Source organism: Trichoderma asperellum, chromosome 7 (assembly GCF_020647865.1).
Source record: "Trichoderma asperellum chromosome 7, complete sequence".
Classification (NCBI taxonomy): Eukaryota; Fungi; Ascomycota; class Sordariomycetes; order Hypocreales; family Hypocreaceae; genus Trichoderma; species Trichoderma asperellum.
The window spans coordinates 2,831,953-2,851,666 of NC_089421.1; the positions used below are offsets into that span (position 1 = coordinate 2,831,953).

Below are 19,714 nucleotides of genomic sequence, written 5' to 3' on the forward strand. Positions count from 1 at the left end.
AGCCAGAGTAAAGTGGTTTCGCTACAGGGAAGTTATATAATGCTCCAAACTCGGCTCGCTACAAGACATCTCTGAGTAATGTACACCTTCAACTGATCTTTTTCATTCATCGGCCCGAGACATCTCTGAGAAATGTATACCTCCAAATGATCTCCTTCATTCGTCGGTCGCAACCTATACAAGCTTTTCGCCAGATTTGAGTAAAACTATGGAAGTAGCTAAAGGGTCAAGCTGGCGAGAAAATAAGGCTTTGAGATGAACAACTCACAACTCATATGAACTATAGAGCTAAAATGGAAGCATGAGCTAGCATGCATAGAGAAGGAAATTTCCAAGAGAGACAAGAAAATTCTACTCGCTCCACCGCCTTACCGCCGCCATGGACGAAACAGTATAAGGATGCTCCTGGCCAAGGGTTTTCTGACGATACTCGGAACAGAGCTTCATGAGCCTCATAGCGTCTTCGTGCTGACCTTGAATTTTCCAAATAAGAGCAAGGTTATTCATACTAGTCAGCGTGTGAGGGTGGTTGGCCCCAAACTTTGCCTTGCAACGGTCTACCACTACTGATTGCAAATCTCTAGCTCTTTCAAATTCCCCTTGGTCTCTATATATCAGAGCCAAGTTGTTCATGCTAGCCAAAGTGTTGGGATGCGTCCCGCCCAACTTCTTACTTCGAAGGTCCCATACCTGCTCTTGCAACTCTTTAGCTTCCAATAGTCGACCTTGGGCTCTGAATATTGATGCAAGGCTGTTCATGCTTGTTAGCGTGTCCGGATGCTCCATTCCAAATCCCATACTGCGAATATTCATCGCATGGGCCTGAAGCTGTTCAGCTTTCTCCAACTCGCCCCGGATCCTATAGATGGACGCCAGGTTACTCATATTGGTTAATGTTTGTGGATGAGCTTCTCCAAGCTCTATCTTGCAACTTTCTAGCACCATTTCTTGTAGCTCTTCAGCTTCCATATATCGACCTTGAGCTCTATATGTGGATGCTAGATTGGCTAGAGTCGCTGAAGCACTGGGGCCAACTTCGTTAATTTCTGCCCTTCGATATCTGACTTCGGTTAGAAGTTTCTCTGCTTCTTTCCATCGTCCCTGAACTCTATATATCGACGCCAGGTTATTCATACTGATGAGTGAGTTAGAGCGAGCTGTTTCCACTTCCACTTCCATTCTTTTGAATGCATCTGCTATTTGGTTGAACAGCTTATCGGCCTCTTCATATAGTCCCTGATCCATCAGTATTAGCGCAGTCAACGATGAATTTTCTAAAATTCTCGTGTCTTCTCCCTCCTCCCTCCTTATCTTCTGTCTAGCCTCTGATACTCTGCTGCTCATCTGCTTCGCAGTTTCATAGTCACCCTGCAAGCGTGCATAACGACCTCCGTTGTATAAAAGAGTTGCCCAGTCTTCTAATGCACTATCCCTGGGATAGTATTTGGCTGCCTCTCGAACATGAGCAAAAAGTTCTTGGCAGATAGACCGACTACTAAGTGGGCTTCTGGGGAACTCTGCCGCCAAACGCTGAATAAACCGCTCGCCGATTGCGGCTAGTTTGGCATCGTTTAGACTCATCTTAACTGCAAGCTGGACGAGTCCATGCATCTCGAATATGTCTCTTGTCATGTTCGCATTAATGAAGGAATGATTCATCAACATCTCTATATCCCCGCTTAAAGTATCGTCTATACCGTTATTCGTATCGCTGTCGCTATCATATAGGTCTAATTGGCCTATAATACTCGGACTATCTGCTCGCGGAGTCCTGATGCCTTGTTTATAAGGTGCAAGAAGCCATTTAGGGATACCTCGTCGATCAAAGAAGCTCATGAGCGACAGAAGATCAGCTGCGGATGGCCTTTGAGAACGAATAAAGTCAAAGGATATTTGCCATGTTGCGAAGATAGACGTTGGAGCGAGTAGATGTCGAAGTCGGTCGGTAGACTCATACTGTAAAAGTCTCTTCTTTGCGTCCTCGCTGCCTTCTAAAATTTTTAGGTATTCGTTAAGAGGAGTTTCCGTGTAGTTTAAATAAGCCGCCGCTTGAGTTATAGCCAGCGGAATCCGACCAAGAGCTTTTACAAGTCTATTCGCCAAGCCCATATCCAAGGTAAACTGAAATCTCATTTCTAGTATCTCTTCGAATAGAATGATGGCATCTGTCTTTGACATTGGCCCAATTTCAATTATGTTGCTACGATCTCCGGTGAGGTCAATGGCGAAATTCTTATTTCGAGTTGTGACAATTATTGAGCCATTTCGAGTCAGTGATGGTAAAAATAGATCTGCAGGCTGTGGCGGGACGCTAAGCACCGGTATGTTCCTCGAAACGATGCGCATCTTATAAAATACGTTCGGATTATCGGCGCCATCGAGGATTATAATCCATTGGCCATTCTGTGTATCAGAAAGCCAGTTGCATACAAGCTGATATAAGTCGACCCATGGCAGGTTCTGTGCAGGCAATTCGATACACTTCGCGATCCTCCTAAAGCCCTCTTCGACATGATCTTGAGTGTCAGCATGAATCCAGAATACCCAAACCTCGGGCGATTTCGTTGCAGTCGTATACGCAAATTCTAGAGCCAGTTGTGATTTGCCAATGCCGCCTAAGCCCACAAGAGCTACGCAGCTGGCTGGTTCGGAAGATTGTTTCATGATACGATTGAAAACGTCTTCAGGGCAAACGAAATCCTGATTTCGCGGAGGCAGGATGGAAGTGCGTGCTGTCGGAAATTTAAATGATTCTAGAAATGTTAGTCTCAATATTTCACTGCGCTCAAGTTATAAGTTGCTGAACCTGTTGATCTTGAAATACGTTAGTGCATGCTCATACGATAATGTTATAGATCGCAACTTACTCGTGATAATGGAAAGCACCAGAGCGAATAACCTCTTGTAGAAAGCTATCAGTTCCTGAAAAATGTTGTGTATCGTTAATTATGTCTTTCCAATCAATAATGTGCTCGCTGTCAGGAATAGTATCTTCTATCGGAGGGCCATCAATATCCATGTCATTATCTTGTTCTTCCGATATACTAATAGAAGTGCTTGTCCCTTGTTCAGAATGTTGTTGCTCTAAAACAGGGCGAGACGAGTCGTGATCGGTACTACTAGATAAAGACTTTTCATCTTCTGTTGCATTTGGGACATCTAGAGACATCATACGCAAGGTGAAGAGCATCATCCCTTGAAGATGCGCAGCTACATGTCTTGCGATGGCTTCAATATTTACTCGCTGTGTATTTTTGGCAGATTGGGTTCCAGCATTTGATATCATCTCTTCCATTTCTCCTTCGGAGTTGACGTCGCTATGTTGGATTTGCTGACTTGAGCCAGTCTCTGTTTTAACACGTTTGTGACTTTCTCCAGGCATCTGACCTTTCAATAGAAGGTTTCGTTGTGCTAATTGCAAATGCTTTCTCTCTTCATATTCTTGATCACCTCTCATTGAAAGGCAGCATAAGGGACAGATATCTTGCGGCCGTGGGGATCGGAGCTGGCTCTGGTTTACAATGACTTGAATTTGTGGTCTTGTAAAAATATCATCGTGAAGCTTTGATATATGTTCTGTGAGTTCTTGTGCTCTAGAAAAGGTCGTTTTTGCGCTATTGCATAGTGGACAAATCCACCATACCGGCAAATGTATTTCTCGATGCCAATTTTGACCATGTGTTTCAAGCATGTGACTAAACCATGCCCTTGAAGTTGCAAACTGGTTTACTTGCCCCTTACACTTCTCAGATATGCAAATGAATGGCTTAAAATCTTCATTCAAATGTTTCCTAGAGATTCTGTTAATACGAAGCATCTACAGCGTCGGCATAAATGAGTAGATAGGCCATACTTCCATTTCTCCCCCTTAAGTTCATCTTTTGAGAGAGTCGCAAAGCACCATTCGCAAACCAAGCTTTCTTCAGATGGTTGAGGGTAGGCTACTTGACTAACAAGAATAGACCTTGTCTTGCTACCGGCAGATCCGCCCCTTTGTTGCGAAAAGAGTTTACTGAACTCTCGGCTATCTAAGGATGTTGGCTTGGATTCCCTGGATTTGTGTGACCTGTCTTCTACATGCGTCATTGAGACTAGGTGCGGTAGCTGCTTATTGACATTCATAACAGGAGGAGCAGTTAACTGAAAAGATGCTCTCCCCATATCTGCCTTTGAATCTGAAGCCAGCTCTTTGCCAATGGTGGACAATGCTGCTTTGGGTCGAGCTTGGAGTCGCACTTGTCTCGATCGCTGATAATGGAATCTTTCGTACATATTGGTCATTGATTGGGCAAGCTGCTCCAAAAGCGATGCGCTGGCACCGGGGTAGAATGACTTGACTGCAGAGCGCGCAATCTCTTCGAATGAAGTGGAGTCAAATGTCGTTACGAATCTGCCAACTTTTGTTGCCTGCCCTGCCTCTGACGATCGTTGTATGGTCCTGCCGAGATGATTGAGGCGGTCAACCGCTCCTTCAATTCCTCTTAGACTCTCTAAGTTGACGCAGATCGGGGATGAAGAAACTTGATCTAAGACGGGAATGTCGATATCTTCGTCTGAAGTGGACTTGTTATGATCAATTTCGAGAACTGGGAATGCTGTCAGCATAAATTCTGATGATATGAGTAGAAAAGGGACGCACGATGAACCAAGTTTCTCCTCATGATATCCAACAAGCGAAGAACCAAATCCTGAACCTCGGTATGGTTGCGCAGTCTACGGTCGAGGCACATATCTGGCACAGCGAACACGCCTAAGAAAGCCGCCCAAGTTGAAAACTTTTGCTGATACTCTCCAATGACTTTCGCGCCATTCAAGTCAGATTCATCTTTCAGCTTTGAGATGTGCTCCGAAAATAGCCTTTCGCATTTTGTCGCCAGCTCGAAAATGGGCTCCGTCTCTATGCCTGCCTCATCCATGTTTTTTGAGCAGTTTAAGGATACAACCTAGCCAGATGTCAACCCAAACGTATGTAATCATATAATACCTAGTGGGAAATCCCGGCCTCTGGTGATGGCACAGCTAGATGTACAATTGCCAAGGATGAGAATAGCGGAGACAATTGGATCTGATTTCGTTTGCAGCTCCTGGAGCTACCTGAAAAAGCATAGGTAGTTAATGACTCCAATAAGTTGATAAAACATAAAACTGTTACTCTATACAAACTGCGTACAGGCATCTTCAAAGAGGCTTAATATGTACCTAACCCCGCTCTGCTGCATTCAACATCTGGGCGTATCACATGAGATAAATGGTGAACTGACCTAATCAAGTAGTATTCGAATCAACCCTGGACTCGTCAACTGTCATCGCCACGCTGGCCAATGCTAGAGGAGCGCTCAACAAGCCTACTAGCCATTTTCTGGTACTCTATTCCTGCGATGCGTTCGTTAAGCTGCGTCAGTCCACACATCTAACTTTTCACTGTTTTGTTACGGGCCATTTCCGTTCCCATCTTCATACTATTTCGCGACTATTACATTGCTGAAGTACAAGTCTACCGGTAGAATATACGCGGATTATTTAAGGTGATTATCTGACATAAATCGGCTGACAGTGTCGTTTGCGAGCCTTTAGACCCCCGCTTTCATTCTTCAGCCGCATCTCAATGCAGTTGCATTGATACCACAGTCACACAGGGCTCATCTGTCAAAACAGTAAAGCAATACCTAAAATGTGCCATGCTGCCTACAGAATCTCTCGGATGGATTGGCTTTCAAGCATTGAAAGTTCGCTTGGCAGGCCGCCTCGCGGTACTTGCGAAGCGTGAAGCTGATTTGGATCGGCCTACCAAATACCAGAACGACGTCGATCTCTTGGACTGTGACCTTCGAGACATCTTCAAGACGGCCACTTTGGATATTGATCTCATTAGTGAGGATTTTAAGGAGTTAGAGGAGAGAGCTCAAGACCTTCTGATATCGCTTAATGATATGGTTAATGAGGATATAATTTACTCTCCAAAGACGTCTGCCCACAATGGATCTCACGACATTACAAAAATAAGGAATGCATACCCAAAATTGTCGGCACTGATGCTTTATCTCGATGCATCTGATTACAAACAATTTAATTTGCTAGGTGATCCAGGGCCATCTCTATTTATACTACCCCGTGATCATATTGGAGACCAAATTGTAAGCCAGGTATTGGCTTGGAAGATGTTTCTACAACGAGTAGTAGCACGATCGGATAAATCACAAAGCTGGCTTGGAATTGGGGTTTCGCAGTCCCCAATGTACGCAGGCCCGGTTAAATTAGCAGAACAAAAGCTCAGCATGGTTCAAAATCCCGTAGGCGTTGTCATGGACGCTATTTTAAAAGAGTTTCAGCAAACAAACTGCGGTATAACCCATGAACTCAAGTTGAGGGTTTTGGAGGAGTTATATACTAGTCCATATCACCCAAGGCTCGAAATGTTATTATCTTGTTGCCAATCTGAGCGTGATTGGCAAGAGGCTATTTGCGACTCATTCAGGTATTGCCCCCGGAGCATGCTGAGTACTAAAACTACTGATCTGACAATAATGTAGGAATCCCGTTAACTTGAAAAAGAAAAATGACATTTGCGTCGCCATTCACAAAACTTGGAAACAGCGGACAAAACTTCGTCTTTTCGTTGATCAGCGGGGGCTATTTGATGTCACGGACGAAGGACCGCCAATATCAACGTCTCTTCACGACCACGAAGAGGAGGGACTCAATTTACTGCTCGATAAAAACGCGTTTCGTCCTATTAGCCCCGGGGCCTATCTGAGTGGCATGGCCATACAAAGATTTGACCATCGAGAAAAGACGGCCCTGGCCCTGTCCCTGGCTAGATGCTTACTGGTATTCTTCGATAAGAGCCTCGAGAGAGCTTTCTGTAACTGGTCGGCGGAAAACATTTTTTTCATGCACACTTCTCGTCCTTATGGAGAGCTTCCGCGCTGGCATCTTTTGGTAGGGTCACAACCTCCCAGCGTTAACTATCCCAACTTCCTTCATAAAATTGTTCCGGGCAATCCAGTTTTGTTATCATTTGCCAAATTATTATTGGAAATTATTAACGGCGAGAGGATACCTCTTGAGATTGATTTGCAGAATATTAGCAAAAACATTGGAAACTGGGCTCAGATGTGTAGCTACGTGGAGGAGGCACGGCAAGATGGAAACAGTTTCTACCTCCAAGCCGTGCAAGGGTGTTTATATCTTCATATGCACTTACAAAAAGGCGACGACTTGAAAAGTATCAATTCATCTGGTGCTGCCATGAGAGAAGTGATATATGAGCAGATCGTCCGAAATCTCGAGAAAGAGCTAAACCCTGAAGGACTTAAACGGAAACGGCGAGAATCCTTTTCTGAGCGCCCTCATTCGAAGAGACTGCATTCAGATGAGCTTTTGGAAGTAGCAGATCGAAAATTAGAAGGTCTGAGCGAACGTTGTACTAAAAGTGCTCTTGCTATCTTACCATCTCAGAGAGGGATGGTTCCATCTCGGGCGACCCGCGATACCGGCGTAAACGGCTTCTTTGGGCACGATGGTGCAGAAAGACCATCGCAAAACTCGTGAGCACTCTCTGATTTTGAACTTGATTTTATTTTAAATCTTCATATCGTATCATAATATTACGATCTAATAATAACAATAATACTAACTTGTGACTTAGTCTGCGTTCAATGACTACAGCAATCAACGCGGCGAGTACGGCTCCGCCAAGGCGTGAATACTTCAATGTAGCCGTTATATGCGCCATTGTCACAGAGTACAACGCTGTTTGCCAAATCTTTGACGAGTTTTGGGATGAAGAAGGAGATCAGTATGGAAGAGCACAAGGAGATCTCAACACTTATACTACTGGTCGCATCGGCAAGCACAATGTTGTCTTGGCTCTTCTTCCACACATTGGCAAATCTAATGCTGCTGCCGCCGCGGCTAGTTTTAGATCAAGTTATACGCACGTGGAGTTGGCGCTCCTTGTAGGCGTCTGTGGAGGCGTGCCTCGAGTTGGGGGTTATGAAGAAGATGAGATTCTCCTAGGTGATGTTGTCATCAGCAGAGCTGTTGTCCAATATGACTTTGGCAGAAAGTATGCCGAGAATTTCATCCGAAAAAACACCTTTGAAGATAACTTGGGCAAAGCAACAAAGAATATCCAAAGTTTGCTTAAAAACTTTGAAACCGATCGCGGCTTGAGCTTACTGCAGAGCCAGACAGCCCAGTTTCTAATACAGCTACAAAATAAACGATCAGGAAACAATAAAAGGTTACTCAATAAGTACCGATATCCTGGAACGGCCAAAGACAGATTATTTAGATCAGATTATCGCCACATGCATCGCGATTTCCATGGCCACTGCTGCAGCATTTGTGGTAGCGGCTCTGGTGTTGTATGCGAAGAGGCTCTAAATGCCACTTGCGAGGATTTGGGATGTGAAGGAAATTATGTCGTCGAGAGAGCGCGCCTTCAAGAGAAGCATGAGCTTGAACTAAACAGTTCCGAGGAAGCTCAAGCACCAGCGATCCATCTCGGCGCCGTTGCTTCGGGCGATACAGTCTTAAAATCGGGAAGAGATCGCGATGAGATCGCGCAAAAAGAAGGTGTTATTGCCTTTGAGATGGAGGCAGCGGGTATTTGGGGAGAGATTCCCTGTATCATCGTCAAGGGCGTCTGTGACTACGCGGATTCTCACAAGAATAAGCAGTGGCAAGATTATGCTGCTGCAACGGCAGCTGCTGCCGCGAAAGCCCTTTTATATAGGTATCCCAGGACAGAGAAAAGCCAGACATGGGTAGACTGATCTATTTGAGAACCTATCTCAATCTAAAACTATATACTGCTTACTATAATTGGAGAATCTTACTCTGCTTCTGTAAAAAGATGTTTCGGCCTTCTTCTCGGCTTAGCTGGGACTTGTTGTATGTCAACTATTGGCGATAAATGTATCTAAAAATTGCTGGAGAGGTCATTAGGGATTAATAGAAACGGCCAAAATGAAAAGAAAAAAAAATTAGTTATTATAGCTATCTCTATAAATGCGTGGTTGACTCTCTTCAGCTCATACATTCATCGAATAGTCTATTTAGTGTAAACCAATTCTTGACACGGGTGCTATACTAGGCACCTAAGCTTTGCAATGTATGACTTTGCAGGTGTCGCAGTCTCCTAATTTACACTATAAGATGCTTATTCCCGAGATAACCTCCTGCTATGTATATCCTCTCTGGAAGCTATTTACCCCCCCACATGCCTTTCATCATTTCCACAGCGGCCTGGCCTCCGATATCCCCAGTAAACAAAGCTCCATCATTACCTATCTTATTACGGAGGAATGTTGAAGTGCCTGTATATGAAGATTTATAGCCAGAGTCAAAGCCAATATTACCAGTAAAAGTTTTCATATTGTCCCCAGCGGTATTGTCCTGTATAATGGCTCTGGTAAACCCTTCTATAGAGTTGTTCTCAGTGCTGGGCGTCTGCGATGTCTCGCCGCTGCTAGATTTCTGCGAGACAGAGAATTTGAATGCCTCGAGTTTGGCTGGTCCCAGCGATATGGTTTCATTCAAGCCTAATACAATACATGTTAAGCATCATGAACTTCAAAATTCAATAGCAGTGCTGAATGATTTACCTTTTCCATCAATCATCCCCTCTTCCTTTAAGAAGTCCATAAGTACCAGACTTTTCTTGAAAACTGGCTCCACTTTCGCATTGGTATCATTAAGGACACTGAGTTCAATAAGATCCCCTTTAACGCCTACCGGGGCTTCTAATACCCGTGAGGAGATTTGCTGCAGCGCCTTATCAAGATGGCCTTGCATGGGTTTCAGCTGCTTTTCGTAACGAACATACTCCAGGCTAACCTGTGAGGGTTTCATTGAATTGCAAGGAAGCTTGTTAAAAAGCGATTCACACTCTTGAAGAACTGCGGCAGCGGCTTCAATCTCGGCGCTGAAATCATGGTTTTGTAATCCACTGATATTTTTAATTGCGTTGAGATAGTCTTTGGCTTTTGAAAGCTGCGTCATAACTTCATGTAAATCTTGAGATGGCTGGACATTTTTTCCTGTGCTCTGTATCTTAATAGTTTTTTCGAGCGCCTGGTCAAGTAATCTGTTGGTTCTGGTCATGGCTATTGTCTCGACGCAAGAACCCTGTATGTTATCTTAGCATCCTACATTAATAGCTAGCCGGGCATGACTGGCTCACCGTTCTGGATTTGACCTTCATTGATAATTAAACTTGTTTGGTACTTGCTTTCTTTCTTTCTTTCTTTCTCTGTCTTTTTTCCGCTTTGTAGAGTATGGGAAGTTAAATGTAACTCTGGCGCCAGTAGAGAACGTTATATATGTGTTTGCAATCAAGCCTTAACCCTTCACCCTCATTCTTCAGGCATATAGATGCCTTTATGCATGCAAGCGCCTAAGAATGCATCATCATCATCAGGCAACCATGAATGTGCATATTTTGTGCCCAAAGGTCGCTTAGGCGATAAAGAGGCAACTTGACGTCCGCCTCTTGGTTAGTCTTAACTAGCTCTCTGCCCACTCAAGTTAGATACAGGACAGCACCTTTGCTTACCGTGCATAATAGGTTAGAACAATAATTAATATGCTAATTGAGAATATAGGGAAGTTACAATTATCCTATGTTCGGCTTACATGGAAGAGACGTCAAGTCGGCGTCCTTACAGGGTGGATCTGCATAAACAGCAAGGCTGAAGTTATGCGTGTCGCTGTTTTATTGGACGAATATGATCACCGAGATGAGCGGTGTTTTATTTTTGGCCAAGCCTATAATGTATCCTGTCTTTACAAGGCAAATGTAGCGGATGGGGGCGTGCCAGCCTAAACGAGGCAACCGGACAACGGTGACTTGGCTAATATATCTATACAGCTCTATATGTGCTGTGAAATATGGCCATTGATGCTTTGAAGTGTCAATTGACGAAACATTGTATGAAAAGTCTTGTGCGTCTGAGCTGCGACTAAGAAAAACTCTGTACATGCAAATTTACACGTTATAAACACCAAACCGCTATGATATCAAATATAACTATTTTTCCACCTCTTCCACTTTTACACGCAATCTGCCTTGTGAGCATCACTCAGCCTCATCATCGTTTTTGCGGCGTAGTTCTTCCTTGAAATCTCTTCGAAATTCCCGAACATCTTGCCGCGCTTTTGTGCCAATACCACGCGCCTTATCCTTCAAATCCACAAAGACCGAACCAATTGCTCGCTTTTCATTGCCTTCCACCTCGGGTGTTGTTCCTCGAGACCGAGTCAAATACTCTTTGACTGTGTTTTTGGCCGCTACGAAGTGTTTCAACTTTCTCGCGACTTTTGTTCCCGCTGACAGTCGAGCTTTTGACCCGCTTGTCTGCGAAGATAATGAAGCAAAACTCTCATTGGCTTCCTGCATCTCGAAAAATCCGCCTGTGGTACTGGGGCGAGATATTTCGGGTGGTGCGATGGGGGCCAGAGATATAGTTTCACACAGCACAATGGTTGACTTCGCTGCTTCATTGACTCCAATTTTTCCGTGCATGAGCTCCCCCATCTTGTCTATGGAAAAGTCGCACATCTGTCTTACCACGCGACTGTATGCTTCTGGCGATAATTTGTATTCACCATCTTGTAGCGTGTATGCGGGCATCTGAACAAATTCTTCAACCTGCATAACCGTTCGACGTACAGTTTCTCCATTCGCTGAAAACCACTCTCTATGGCCCCCTTTGCACTTCTCGCATGATAGAACGCGAATATTAGCGTGCCGGAGAATAACCTGAGCGAGTTTTTCAGCGTGGGGAGCGCCGGCGAACCTTTGAGTTTCGTAAATGACTTTTGTGTTGATCCCGTAGCAGTTGTTAGGCTGCTTTAATCTCTCTTCAGCGCTCTTGCTTGACCATCCGATCTTGAAAAGCGAAGGGTTGTCTTTATGCTCAAGGATGTATACAACACCTTCTTTCATCTTGTCAACGGTGGGATGACTGTTAATTACTTGGAATACCGGTGAGTGATCTCTTAGTGAGCCATTGCGGTGTAGGCTAATAATTCCAAGCCCATCAATGACTTTTTCTTTTGCTGAAGTATCCTCCTCTGTTACGACTGTATCAGGGACGTCTGAGGTTGAAGCCAAATCTTGCACCTTCCCAACATCATTCGCTTCTGGCACGGCTTTTCTCTTAATTTGGTATTTGACGACCACATTTTCATGGCCTTCTTCAAGATTATCTTTTTCTTCGGTTTCTTGTTTTGTGATGGTCTCTTTTATAGTCTCCACAGAAGCAGTCTCATTGCTAATAACAGTTTCTTTGTTAACAGCAGCTTCTTCAATAACGTCTTCTCTCTCGACTTCTTTCCTTTCAGAAGCGACTTCTTTCTCAATGATTTTCTCCTCGAGGAAGGTGGCAAGTCTTTCGATAGTAGCAGTCAACTTGTCGGCGCTTGCAGATATCCTATTGGATAGATCTACTGGTGCAACAATTTCTTCAACGGTATCCATGTCTACGTCTGCAATAGACTTGCTGCTTGGCGAAGGCGAATTGTCTGCATTGGCTCTAGCCCTTGCGGCATTAGCAGCGGTCCAATCAGCTCCATCTTCTTGTATAATGACTTCCTCCGCGATATCATCTATTTCCATGCCAGAAATAAGTCCATTGCGCGGAGGGGTATTAGGAAGGGAGCTTAGAAACGTCGATCCGTTACTGGTGACAGAGCGAGTCTCCAGAATACTGTCATCGACAGAATCGCCACCGTCAGATGTCGCGCTAGCTGTTGAAGGTACGAATCGTGTAGGAGTGGATGGTAGCTGCTGAAGAGCTGCCGCCGTGAGAGGCTGTATGACTGTCGTAGTTGTTGGTTGTATAGTTGGCGGAGGCGTAGACGGTCTGGCTGGTGCCGCAGGTCGAGAAGCGGGCATGTACCGTTGCCGGGTATTGGACCTGGCTGCGATTCGCTCCTTTTTCCAACGCTCGAAAGATGCGAGGGCTGGCCAACGATGCCATCTCTTGCAATGAGAATAGGTAATAAAAGTTTCTAACTTATTATAGAAACTCTCCGTATCAGGACATTCTGTCATATTCCGGAACTCCGACATCAAGCTGGGACTATGATATCGTTCATGTTGCGTGCAGGGAGGATTTCGGCAACGGCCTCCATCCTTCCTCATTGCCCGGCATGTGTAAAAGTCCGAGTCTTCAGGATTTGGGCACACGTCGGTGTATCGCTGTATTTCAGCCAATACTTTGAACACGGGATTTTGGGGCTCGCTTTCGAAAGCCATTTTGAACTGAGATTTTTTTTATTAATTCTTATTTGTGAATCTGCTTGTTTTGCTGACGATTTTCTTCTTGACCATTCGATTTCATTTCTAGCTGTAGATAGTAGATATAGATAGAGACCATGAATTGTCCATGGGTGGGAGGGTGAGGCTGTGAAGCAAAGAGGGGGCGCGTAGCGAAACAGCAAATATGCATGTTGGTTGTGGTGTTCTGCAGCAGGATCACGAGCCCTGTCCTGCATGGGCTGAATCATAGGCGGTGGGCTGTTTTCTGCAGCTCGTTATTTCCAAGAGCTGAAAGTGGAATAGATTCAGTTTCTGGCACAGCGGACGCCCCGTATTCCAAGTTGCGGCCCCCAATCTTGCTGGGAAGATAATCTAAGTCTGGTTGCCTCTTAGATAGCTAACCGACTACTCTGTAGCAATTACTCGCGAAGTTCGTGTTTCCAGCTTGCGCCTGGGATCATCTTTTCCGGAAGCAGCTCAGCCTTCTTTCAGCTAGTGCGGAGATCGGCGAACTACAGATGCTGCAATAAGCGATCTTGTTCTTATCCACGTTGTCCCCTTCGTTTAGTGTCGATCATCTAGGCCTGTATTCCGTAGGTCCGAGAGCAAAAAGTCCAGATCCCGCACTATTCGTTTTCTTTGCTGGTAACACGCATACTCGAATACTGTATGGCTCTATTCTTTGCCCACGCATGTACTATTCTGTTGCGTGATTTCAAACCTACAGCCAGCGCAATAGGTATAGTAAAACCCCGCTTCTCAACGAGCTGTGCCATGATTTCATGTTCTTTTCTTAGAATGCTCCTAGTGAACAAAAGAGCTTCTGCCAGAGGGGTTGCGGCTCAGCGATGGCGCCACTTGCTCTCAGCTCCTAGGATGGCGCAACTTTGCCCAGGCAAAAAGAGGCAACCATTTGACGTCCCCCCCCTTGAAGGCCACAACGCGACCAACAACGAAGACCGCATTCTATTACAAGGAGCCGGTTTTCCTGGGATTGAAGAATCGTTGTTGGTCCTTCGTCGACGCGAAATGCAACACGCTACTGCATGTCAGCTACGCCACAGCGCCTCAGAGAACTACAACCAGGGCGGCTTTCCCGTGGCCTCCATGGTCCGGGTATTCTAAAGAGCCCGGCGTTATCAGATGCTATTTTCGACGTCCCGGGACCAGCTATACCCGCAGCGGCATTAGCATACTAGATATGTCCACTTCCACGTTGTACTAATTTCAGGCCACTTATGAGCGGCCCGGCGCTAAGGACGGCCGTCCGCCAAGTAACAGACCGTTGAGCGGGAACAAGACACCCAAGTAGAGAATCGGCCCAGGGAATGGGTTTCTAGTTGCTCATGCTGGTGTCGCAGATATCCAGCTTCTGTGCGATTGCGGGCTAGTGTCTGCGGGGGAGGTCTATGTTGTTGGTCGATCCCTGTCGCAGGGTGGCAGTGCCAGAAGAATGGCTGTAAGTCTTTTCCTCATGGAGCTTCTATATTGGAAAATGCATAGGAATATTTTCGAAATCATTTATGATTCCGGCTCCATAATGAGAGCCTTTTAATTAAACTAAAGCAATTTCTGGAAATCCATTGTAGCATTTTGTGCTGTTTCTTGCTTACATGTAGCTGTGCGTACATGGACGAAAGGGAGGCCGCTATGTCGATTGCGGCTGGCTCTACGGATATCGAAATCTCCTCGGGTTTCTTGGTTTATTCTTCTGTCGATTGACTTTAATTTATATATTTCCATCTCCTTCGTAGTATCTTCGTAACGTGGCATATTCAATAGAAACGCGATTCACCTGCTAGCTATATTTTAAGATTGCTGTTGTAGTTTATGACAATACAAACAACACTAAGGTTTTTGAGGAGATTTCTGCTGATAGAGATTCTCTATAGTATAGCTAGGCATTATAGATGAAGATAATGGTACATGATAATCATAAGAGAGACAATATATAGCCAGAAATCCGCCTCATTTCACGAGGATTCTCCACCATGTATTCATCATTGGCGCAATACTAAATTCCTTAACCTTGGCCCGCAATTTGCTAGATGTTGGGCAAAATGCGCATTTTTAACCTTGTGTGAAACATGTGACAGTATTTCGTTCCTACTGCAGGGCTAAAATATCCATAGGCTGCTTCATATGTGTAGGCAGTGATCCCAATATGGATTAACCGTGGCAGACAGTACGGAGTTGCCGTCCTATGTAATTTTAGCAATGATTTACCGTACATATATTTCCTTGAAATGAGTTTCCTATTTCGATTAGTAGTCTTTTAAAACCTCCCCTCCCTGTTATATCCAGGCAGCCTTTCACCAAGGCGTAAACGCCTTGTATTGCAGAGCACGTGAACATGATAATACAGGCTGGAGCTAGCGACGCTAACAACTAACGGCACTATATTTACCGGCATAGCCTCGTTCTCTTTTCTTTATATCAATTTCGACAGATTCCATTCATTTACAATAGCAACAAGTCAAACAGTCATTTAAAAAAATTGAAAACAGTTTTACTTCCATATGGCCAGTATGACAGTCCGACCAGTTTTCAAGGAACTTGCCAAAATTCAGAAAGATATCAGCTTTCCTCCAAGCCTAAATAAAACCGACTACAAGCAATGTCGAGCTTATACCCAAAAGTCCAACAGATGCAAAAAGCCATTAAGCAAGAATAGCCAAAAAGAAGCAGCCCAAATCCTGTCTGATTTTCGACATATCACAGAGTACAGCGAGATTCAGAGTGTCTATGGCCAGATGAGAAAATTTATCACTCTTACACATTGCTATGTTCACGGTCAGGGCGTACTTGACGCCTTCGACGAATGGAAAACGCAACGGATCGCAGATGTTTCAAACTTTTCATCAAATATATCGCCAATATCTTCTAGTGATTCTCTGGATACTTGGACTGAAGCTAGCATCGTGGAATCTCCCGCGCCTTCTAGCCCCGTTCTTGGCACTCAAGAATACAATGAATCAGGGTCAGATCTGAGTATCGAAGAGGAGATGAAGAATTTGTCTATTGAAACTAAGGCACGAAATGCCACCAGAAATATGAATAATGGCTATTATGTCAAAGCCGAAGAACTAGAAATCGACTGGAAGAAACTTGGCGATGTGGAACTCCCGGATCAAGGTGCAGCATATGACGTTCCCAAAATATACAAGACAATAGAGAAACCTCTTGGTCCCAGAAGCATGTATAGAGGAATTCTATACATCTATGGGCATACCAGTATACCTGGTATATTCAAGATCGGGTTCTCAAGGCAGTCCGCGGAACAGAGGCACAAGCAGCCTGGTAACTGTTATGGAATCGATACAAGGATCATCTATGAAAGCCAACCTTTTCGTGGTGTCCGGCAAGCGGAAAGAATTGTTCATGCCGTTTTGAGCCATAAAAATATCCAAGTTACTGACTGTCCGCATTGTAAGGGCACACATGATGAGTGGTTTCTTACGTCTGAAAAAGAGGTACGTGATACAGTTGAATGTGCGGAATCGTGGCTCCGAAAGCCCGTATATATCATCAATCGGAAGACGTGTAAGCTATCGCCAAGGGGAAAAACCATTCTTAAATCGACGTTTCGCTTTTCAATGAGTGAGCTAAAGAAGGATATCAGTGACGATGATCGATTAAATGACGCCTCTGATGTTTTTGCCGTTAGCAAAACGGTGACCGCTATCCAAAAAACGAGCGCCCGGCTTTCATATTCTCTCAATACCAAAAAGACGCTCTCTAGAGCTCAGGATGATGAAAATTTTACAAGAACTCTCTCTAAAAGGAAACAGCCCCAAGCAGCCCCTTTAGCGAGGACAGTCCATGCGTTAGAGGCGACAAATGTAAATGAATCTCCTAGGTACCGATTGAGATCTCAAGAATTGAGCAGTGATGAAGAGGAAAGCCAAGATGAGGATTCTCAAGAGTTGGAAAGTGATGAAGAAGGCAGCCAAGCAGAGGGATCCCAAGAATTGGATAGTGATGAAGGCAGTCAGGCTGAGGGATCCCAAGAGTTGGAAAGTGATGAAGAAGGCAGCCAAGCAGAGGGATCCCACGAATTGGATAGTGATGAAGGCAGTCAGGCTGAGGGATCCCAAGAGTTGGAAAGTGATGAAGAAGGCAGCCAAGCAGAGGGATCCCAAGAATTGGATAGTGATGAAGGCAGTCAGGTCGAAGGCTCCGAAGAGATGGAAATTGAAGAAGAGGACAGTCAAGATGAAGGCTCTGAAGAGATGGAAAGCGATGAAGAGGGCAGCCAACCTAAGGGGTCTTCGGCCCTTGCACGCAGACAACCAAGCAAGGCAAGTTCCGGGGTTGACAGTGATATTCTATCGCTTCTTATGTCCGGTCGCTATAGAAATGGACGGTAGTTGAGAGCCTTTTATTAATCCAATTATCCGCAAAATAGGATATAATCTTGGAATAGATCTTTTAATATAGAGATAAGAACGGGGGTTAGGGTATATTATTGTCATATCTGACAGCTCAGTCCACATCTCTGAATGAATAATCATTTATTAATCTTCCGTGTATTAATCTCGATTGTGACAGATATGGGATCATATCCAGCGTTTGCATCTAGTCCAATGCCTTCTGTTTGTGACATCGCGGCATGTCAAGGTTCAGAGATGAAAGTTTGTCTTTCTGGCGCATTTATAAATATCTGTGAACAAATAAAACCGGGTAAAAGCATGCCTGAAGTTCTCAAGCCACATTTTCAACACTTCCTACTTTCCACACTTGGATTGCTGTCTGTTAGGTTACGGTGCGTCATAATGGAGTATGAACATTGAAATATCGCAATCAATAGATCATTTAGTCTTGCTTTATGCTTCACGTTATGCTTCAAGTATATTCGGCGTATTGGTTCATACGTATCTTTCTGTCATTCCTTTCCCAATGACAATGACTCTTATCATCAAGATCTTTAATACTGATCAATTTTACCACCACTAGTTTACTACTCAATTATTATTCTAGGATAGAAAATTCAAGCTTACAAGTTACTTCGGTCGTTTAATAAGATGCATTATGATCATCACTATCACTGAAGTCAACCCTACATTGGAGATATTAGGAGCCAAGACCGCCTAACATGTTCATCTCGGTACATACCGAAAGCACCATGAGCCTGGTCCGACTTCATGCAGCGGCCCGTGACCGAATGGAAGATATACGTACCTCAAGCATCTAGTTCCAAAATCTGCATGTAACGCAACGCCGTCACGCCCACACAATCGAACTTAAATAGTGGACTGATTCTTTAGCGTGGTCCGTAAAGATTAATGTGGTTGATGGCCTCATGTTACTTTTAGAGAGAAAATGGAGTAACAGAGCGGCGCGTCCACTGAAAGAATGAATTAAATATATCTGAGGTAACTTTTAGGCTAGAGTTGATGTGAAGACGGGTTTAGTGGGTAGCATTGATGAATGGTGAGAGCTCTTTTTATAAAGAATACATAAGCTTACAATAAAAACACGAGATCTAATTTGGCCCAGTTTGCTACAATGAGCACTGTGGAAAGACTGTATCGTATTGTAAGTTCCAGATCTTTTAGGTGCATAAGAAAATCTGGTGCTGGGATTGGCCCTAAATACATAGGGATGTAATCCTGCGAATACGCTTCCAGTTGCAGATACCAGACCAGCTGGTATGTTATTATATGTAAGTATTATGCTTCCTAACTTTTTATTGCGCAGCCAGAGAAAAGTTGACATTTCCTCTGTTTATATCAGCGCCGCCGATGCATGTGCTTGTGAATGGGCTATCTCCACATACGGCTCTAGCAGCACGCATGCATCCTTCCCACCGGCCCTTTGTAATATCAATTGTTTGTCCCGGAGTCGCAGCTTCTAATGACAGAAATGCGCCCCCCGATGCGCCGGTTGTGTTCGTAGGATTTCCCTGGCATTGCTCAATTTTGCCTGCAATGCCTCCGCAAATAGAGAGGAGGGCAACATTGATATCATGGCTATTGATAGTTCTATGATTTAATTAATAGAAGTTCTGATTAAAGGTTTTAAGGTTAGAGAAGAGTTGCGGTAAACATACACTTGCTTGGCTGTGCATTTAGTTGACGTTATTGCTTTCGGATTCACATTTGTATTTGCAGGAAGAGGAGATGCGGAAATAATGGTTGCAAGCGCGATAAGAGGAAAGGAATAATGCATTTTGACGATTAAAATATTATAGAAATCAAAATCTAAAATCAATTTAGACAATTAGATATAAACGAAGAAAGACTGAATGTGATTGAAACAATTAACAGTCGGTTAGACAAATCGTAGGCGGGTATATATACTATTATAAATGACTGACAGGTTTGCCTGGCGCTAGGTTGCGGTAGCGCTGGGGTGGCAGCGAAACATGTATGAAACGCCTGTCTTGTTTTACTTTTTGTTCTGTTTAGACTGAGCTGAGACAAGTATATATTCCTAGTAGTT

At 44.3% G+C, this 19,714-nt stretch overlaps 7 protein-coding genes across 7 annotated transcripts; 3 read left to right on the forward strand and 4 right to left on the reverse strand.

Annotated features, from left to right (window-relative positions):
- Nucleotides 1–351: 351 nt before the first annotated feature.
- TrAFT101_011653 (uncharacterized protein) lies at nt 352–4,917 on the reverse strand (the record flags this gene model as incomplete). The annotated part of the gene is made up of 5 exons (XM_066129323.1): nt 4,640–4,917; nt 3,854–4,586; nt 2,868–3,791; nt 2,807–2,814; nt 352–2,753 (listed from the first exon to the last, which is right to left on the reverse strand). The coding sequence occupies exons 1-5, from the start codon at nt 4,914–4,916 to the stop codon at nt 352–354; spliced, it is 4,344 nt and encodes a 1,447-aa protein (XP_065985455.1). The 5' UTR covers nt 4,917.
- A 741-nt stretch (nt 4,918–5,658) lies between these two features.
- TrAFT101_011654 (uncharacterized protein) lies at nt 5,659–8,856 on the forward strand. The gene is made up of 3 exons (XM_024910113.2): nt 5,659–6,475; nt 6,531–7,547; nt 7,649–8,856. The coding sequence occupies exons 1-3, from the start codon at nt 5,679–5,681 to the stop codon at nt 8,778–8,780; spliced, it is 2,946 nt and encodes a 981-aa protein (XP_024757918.2). The 5' UTR covers nt 5,659–5,678; the 3' UTR covers nt 8,781–8,856.
- A 155-nt stretch (nt 8,857–9,011) lies between these two features.
- Nucleotides 9,012–10,339, reverse strand: TrAFT101_011655 (uncharacterized protein). The gene is made up of 3 exons (XM_066129324.1): nt 10,190–10,339; nt 9,612–10,134; nt 9,012–9,548 (listed from the first exon to the last, which is right to left on the reverse strand). The coding sequence occupies exons 1-3, from the start codon at nt 10,208–10,210 to the stop codon at nt 9,211–9,213; spliced, it is 882 nt and encodes a 293-aa protein (XP_065985456.1). The 5' UTR covers nt 10,211–10,339; the 3' UTR covers nt 9,012–9,210.
- A 635-nt stretch (nt 10,340–10,974) lies between these two features.
- Nucleotides 10,975–13,466, reverse strand: TrAFT101_011656 (uncharacterized protein). Its single transcript, XM_024908622.2, has one exon. The coding sequence runs from the start codon at nt 13,265–13,267 to the stop codon at nt 11,084–11,086; it is 2,184 nt and encodes a 727-aa protein (XP_024757916.2). The 5' UTR covers nt 13,268–13,466; the 3' UTR covers nt 10,975–11,083.
- Nucleotides 13,467–13,876: 410 nt separating this feature from the next.
- TrAFT101_011657 (uncharacterized protein) lies at nt 13,877–14,846 on the forward strand. Its single transcript, XM_066129325.1, has 2 exons — nt 13,877–14,009; nt 14,079–14,846. Exons 1-2 carry the CDS (start codon nt 13,940–13,942, stop codon nt 14,393–14,395), a joined length of 387 nt encoding a protein of 128 aa, XP_065985457.1. The 5' UTR covers nt 13,877–13,939; the 3' UTR covers nt 14,396–14,846.
- Nucleotides 14,847–15,624: 778 nt separating this feature from the next.
- TrAFT101_011658 (uncharacterized protein) lies at nt 15,625–17,762 on the forward strand. Its single transcript, XM_066129326.1, has one exon. The coding sequence runs from the start codon at nt 15,790–15,792 to the stop codon at nt 17,638–17,640; it is 1,851 nt and encodes a 616-aa protein (XP_065985458.1). The 5' UTR covers nt 15,625–15,789; the 3' UTR covers nt 17,641–17,762.
- Nucleotides 17,763–18,609: 847 nt separating this feature from the next.
- On the reverse strand, nt 18,610–19,510 carry TrAFT101_011659 (uncharacterized protein). The gene is made up of 2 exons (XM_024902717.2): nt 19,323–19,510; nt 18,610–19,254 (listed from the first exon to the last, which is right to left on the reverse strand). Exons 1-2 carry the CDS (start codon nt 19,439–19,441, stop codon nt 18,960–18,962), a joined length of 414 nt encoding a protein of 137 aa, XP_024757914.1. The 5' UTR covers nt 19,442–19,510; the 3' UTR covers nt 18,610–18,959.
- Between the last annotated feature and the right edge of the window lie 204 nt (nt 19,511–19,714).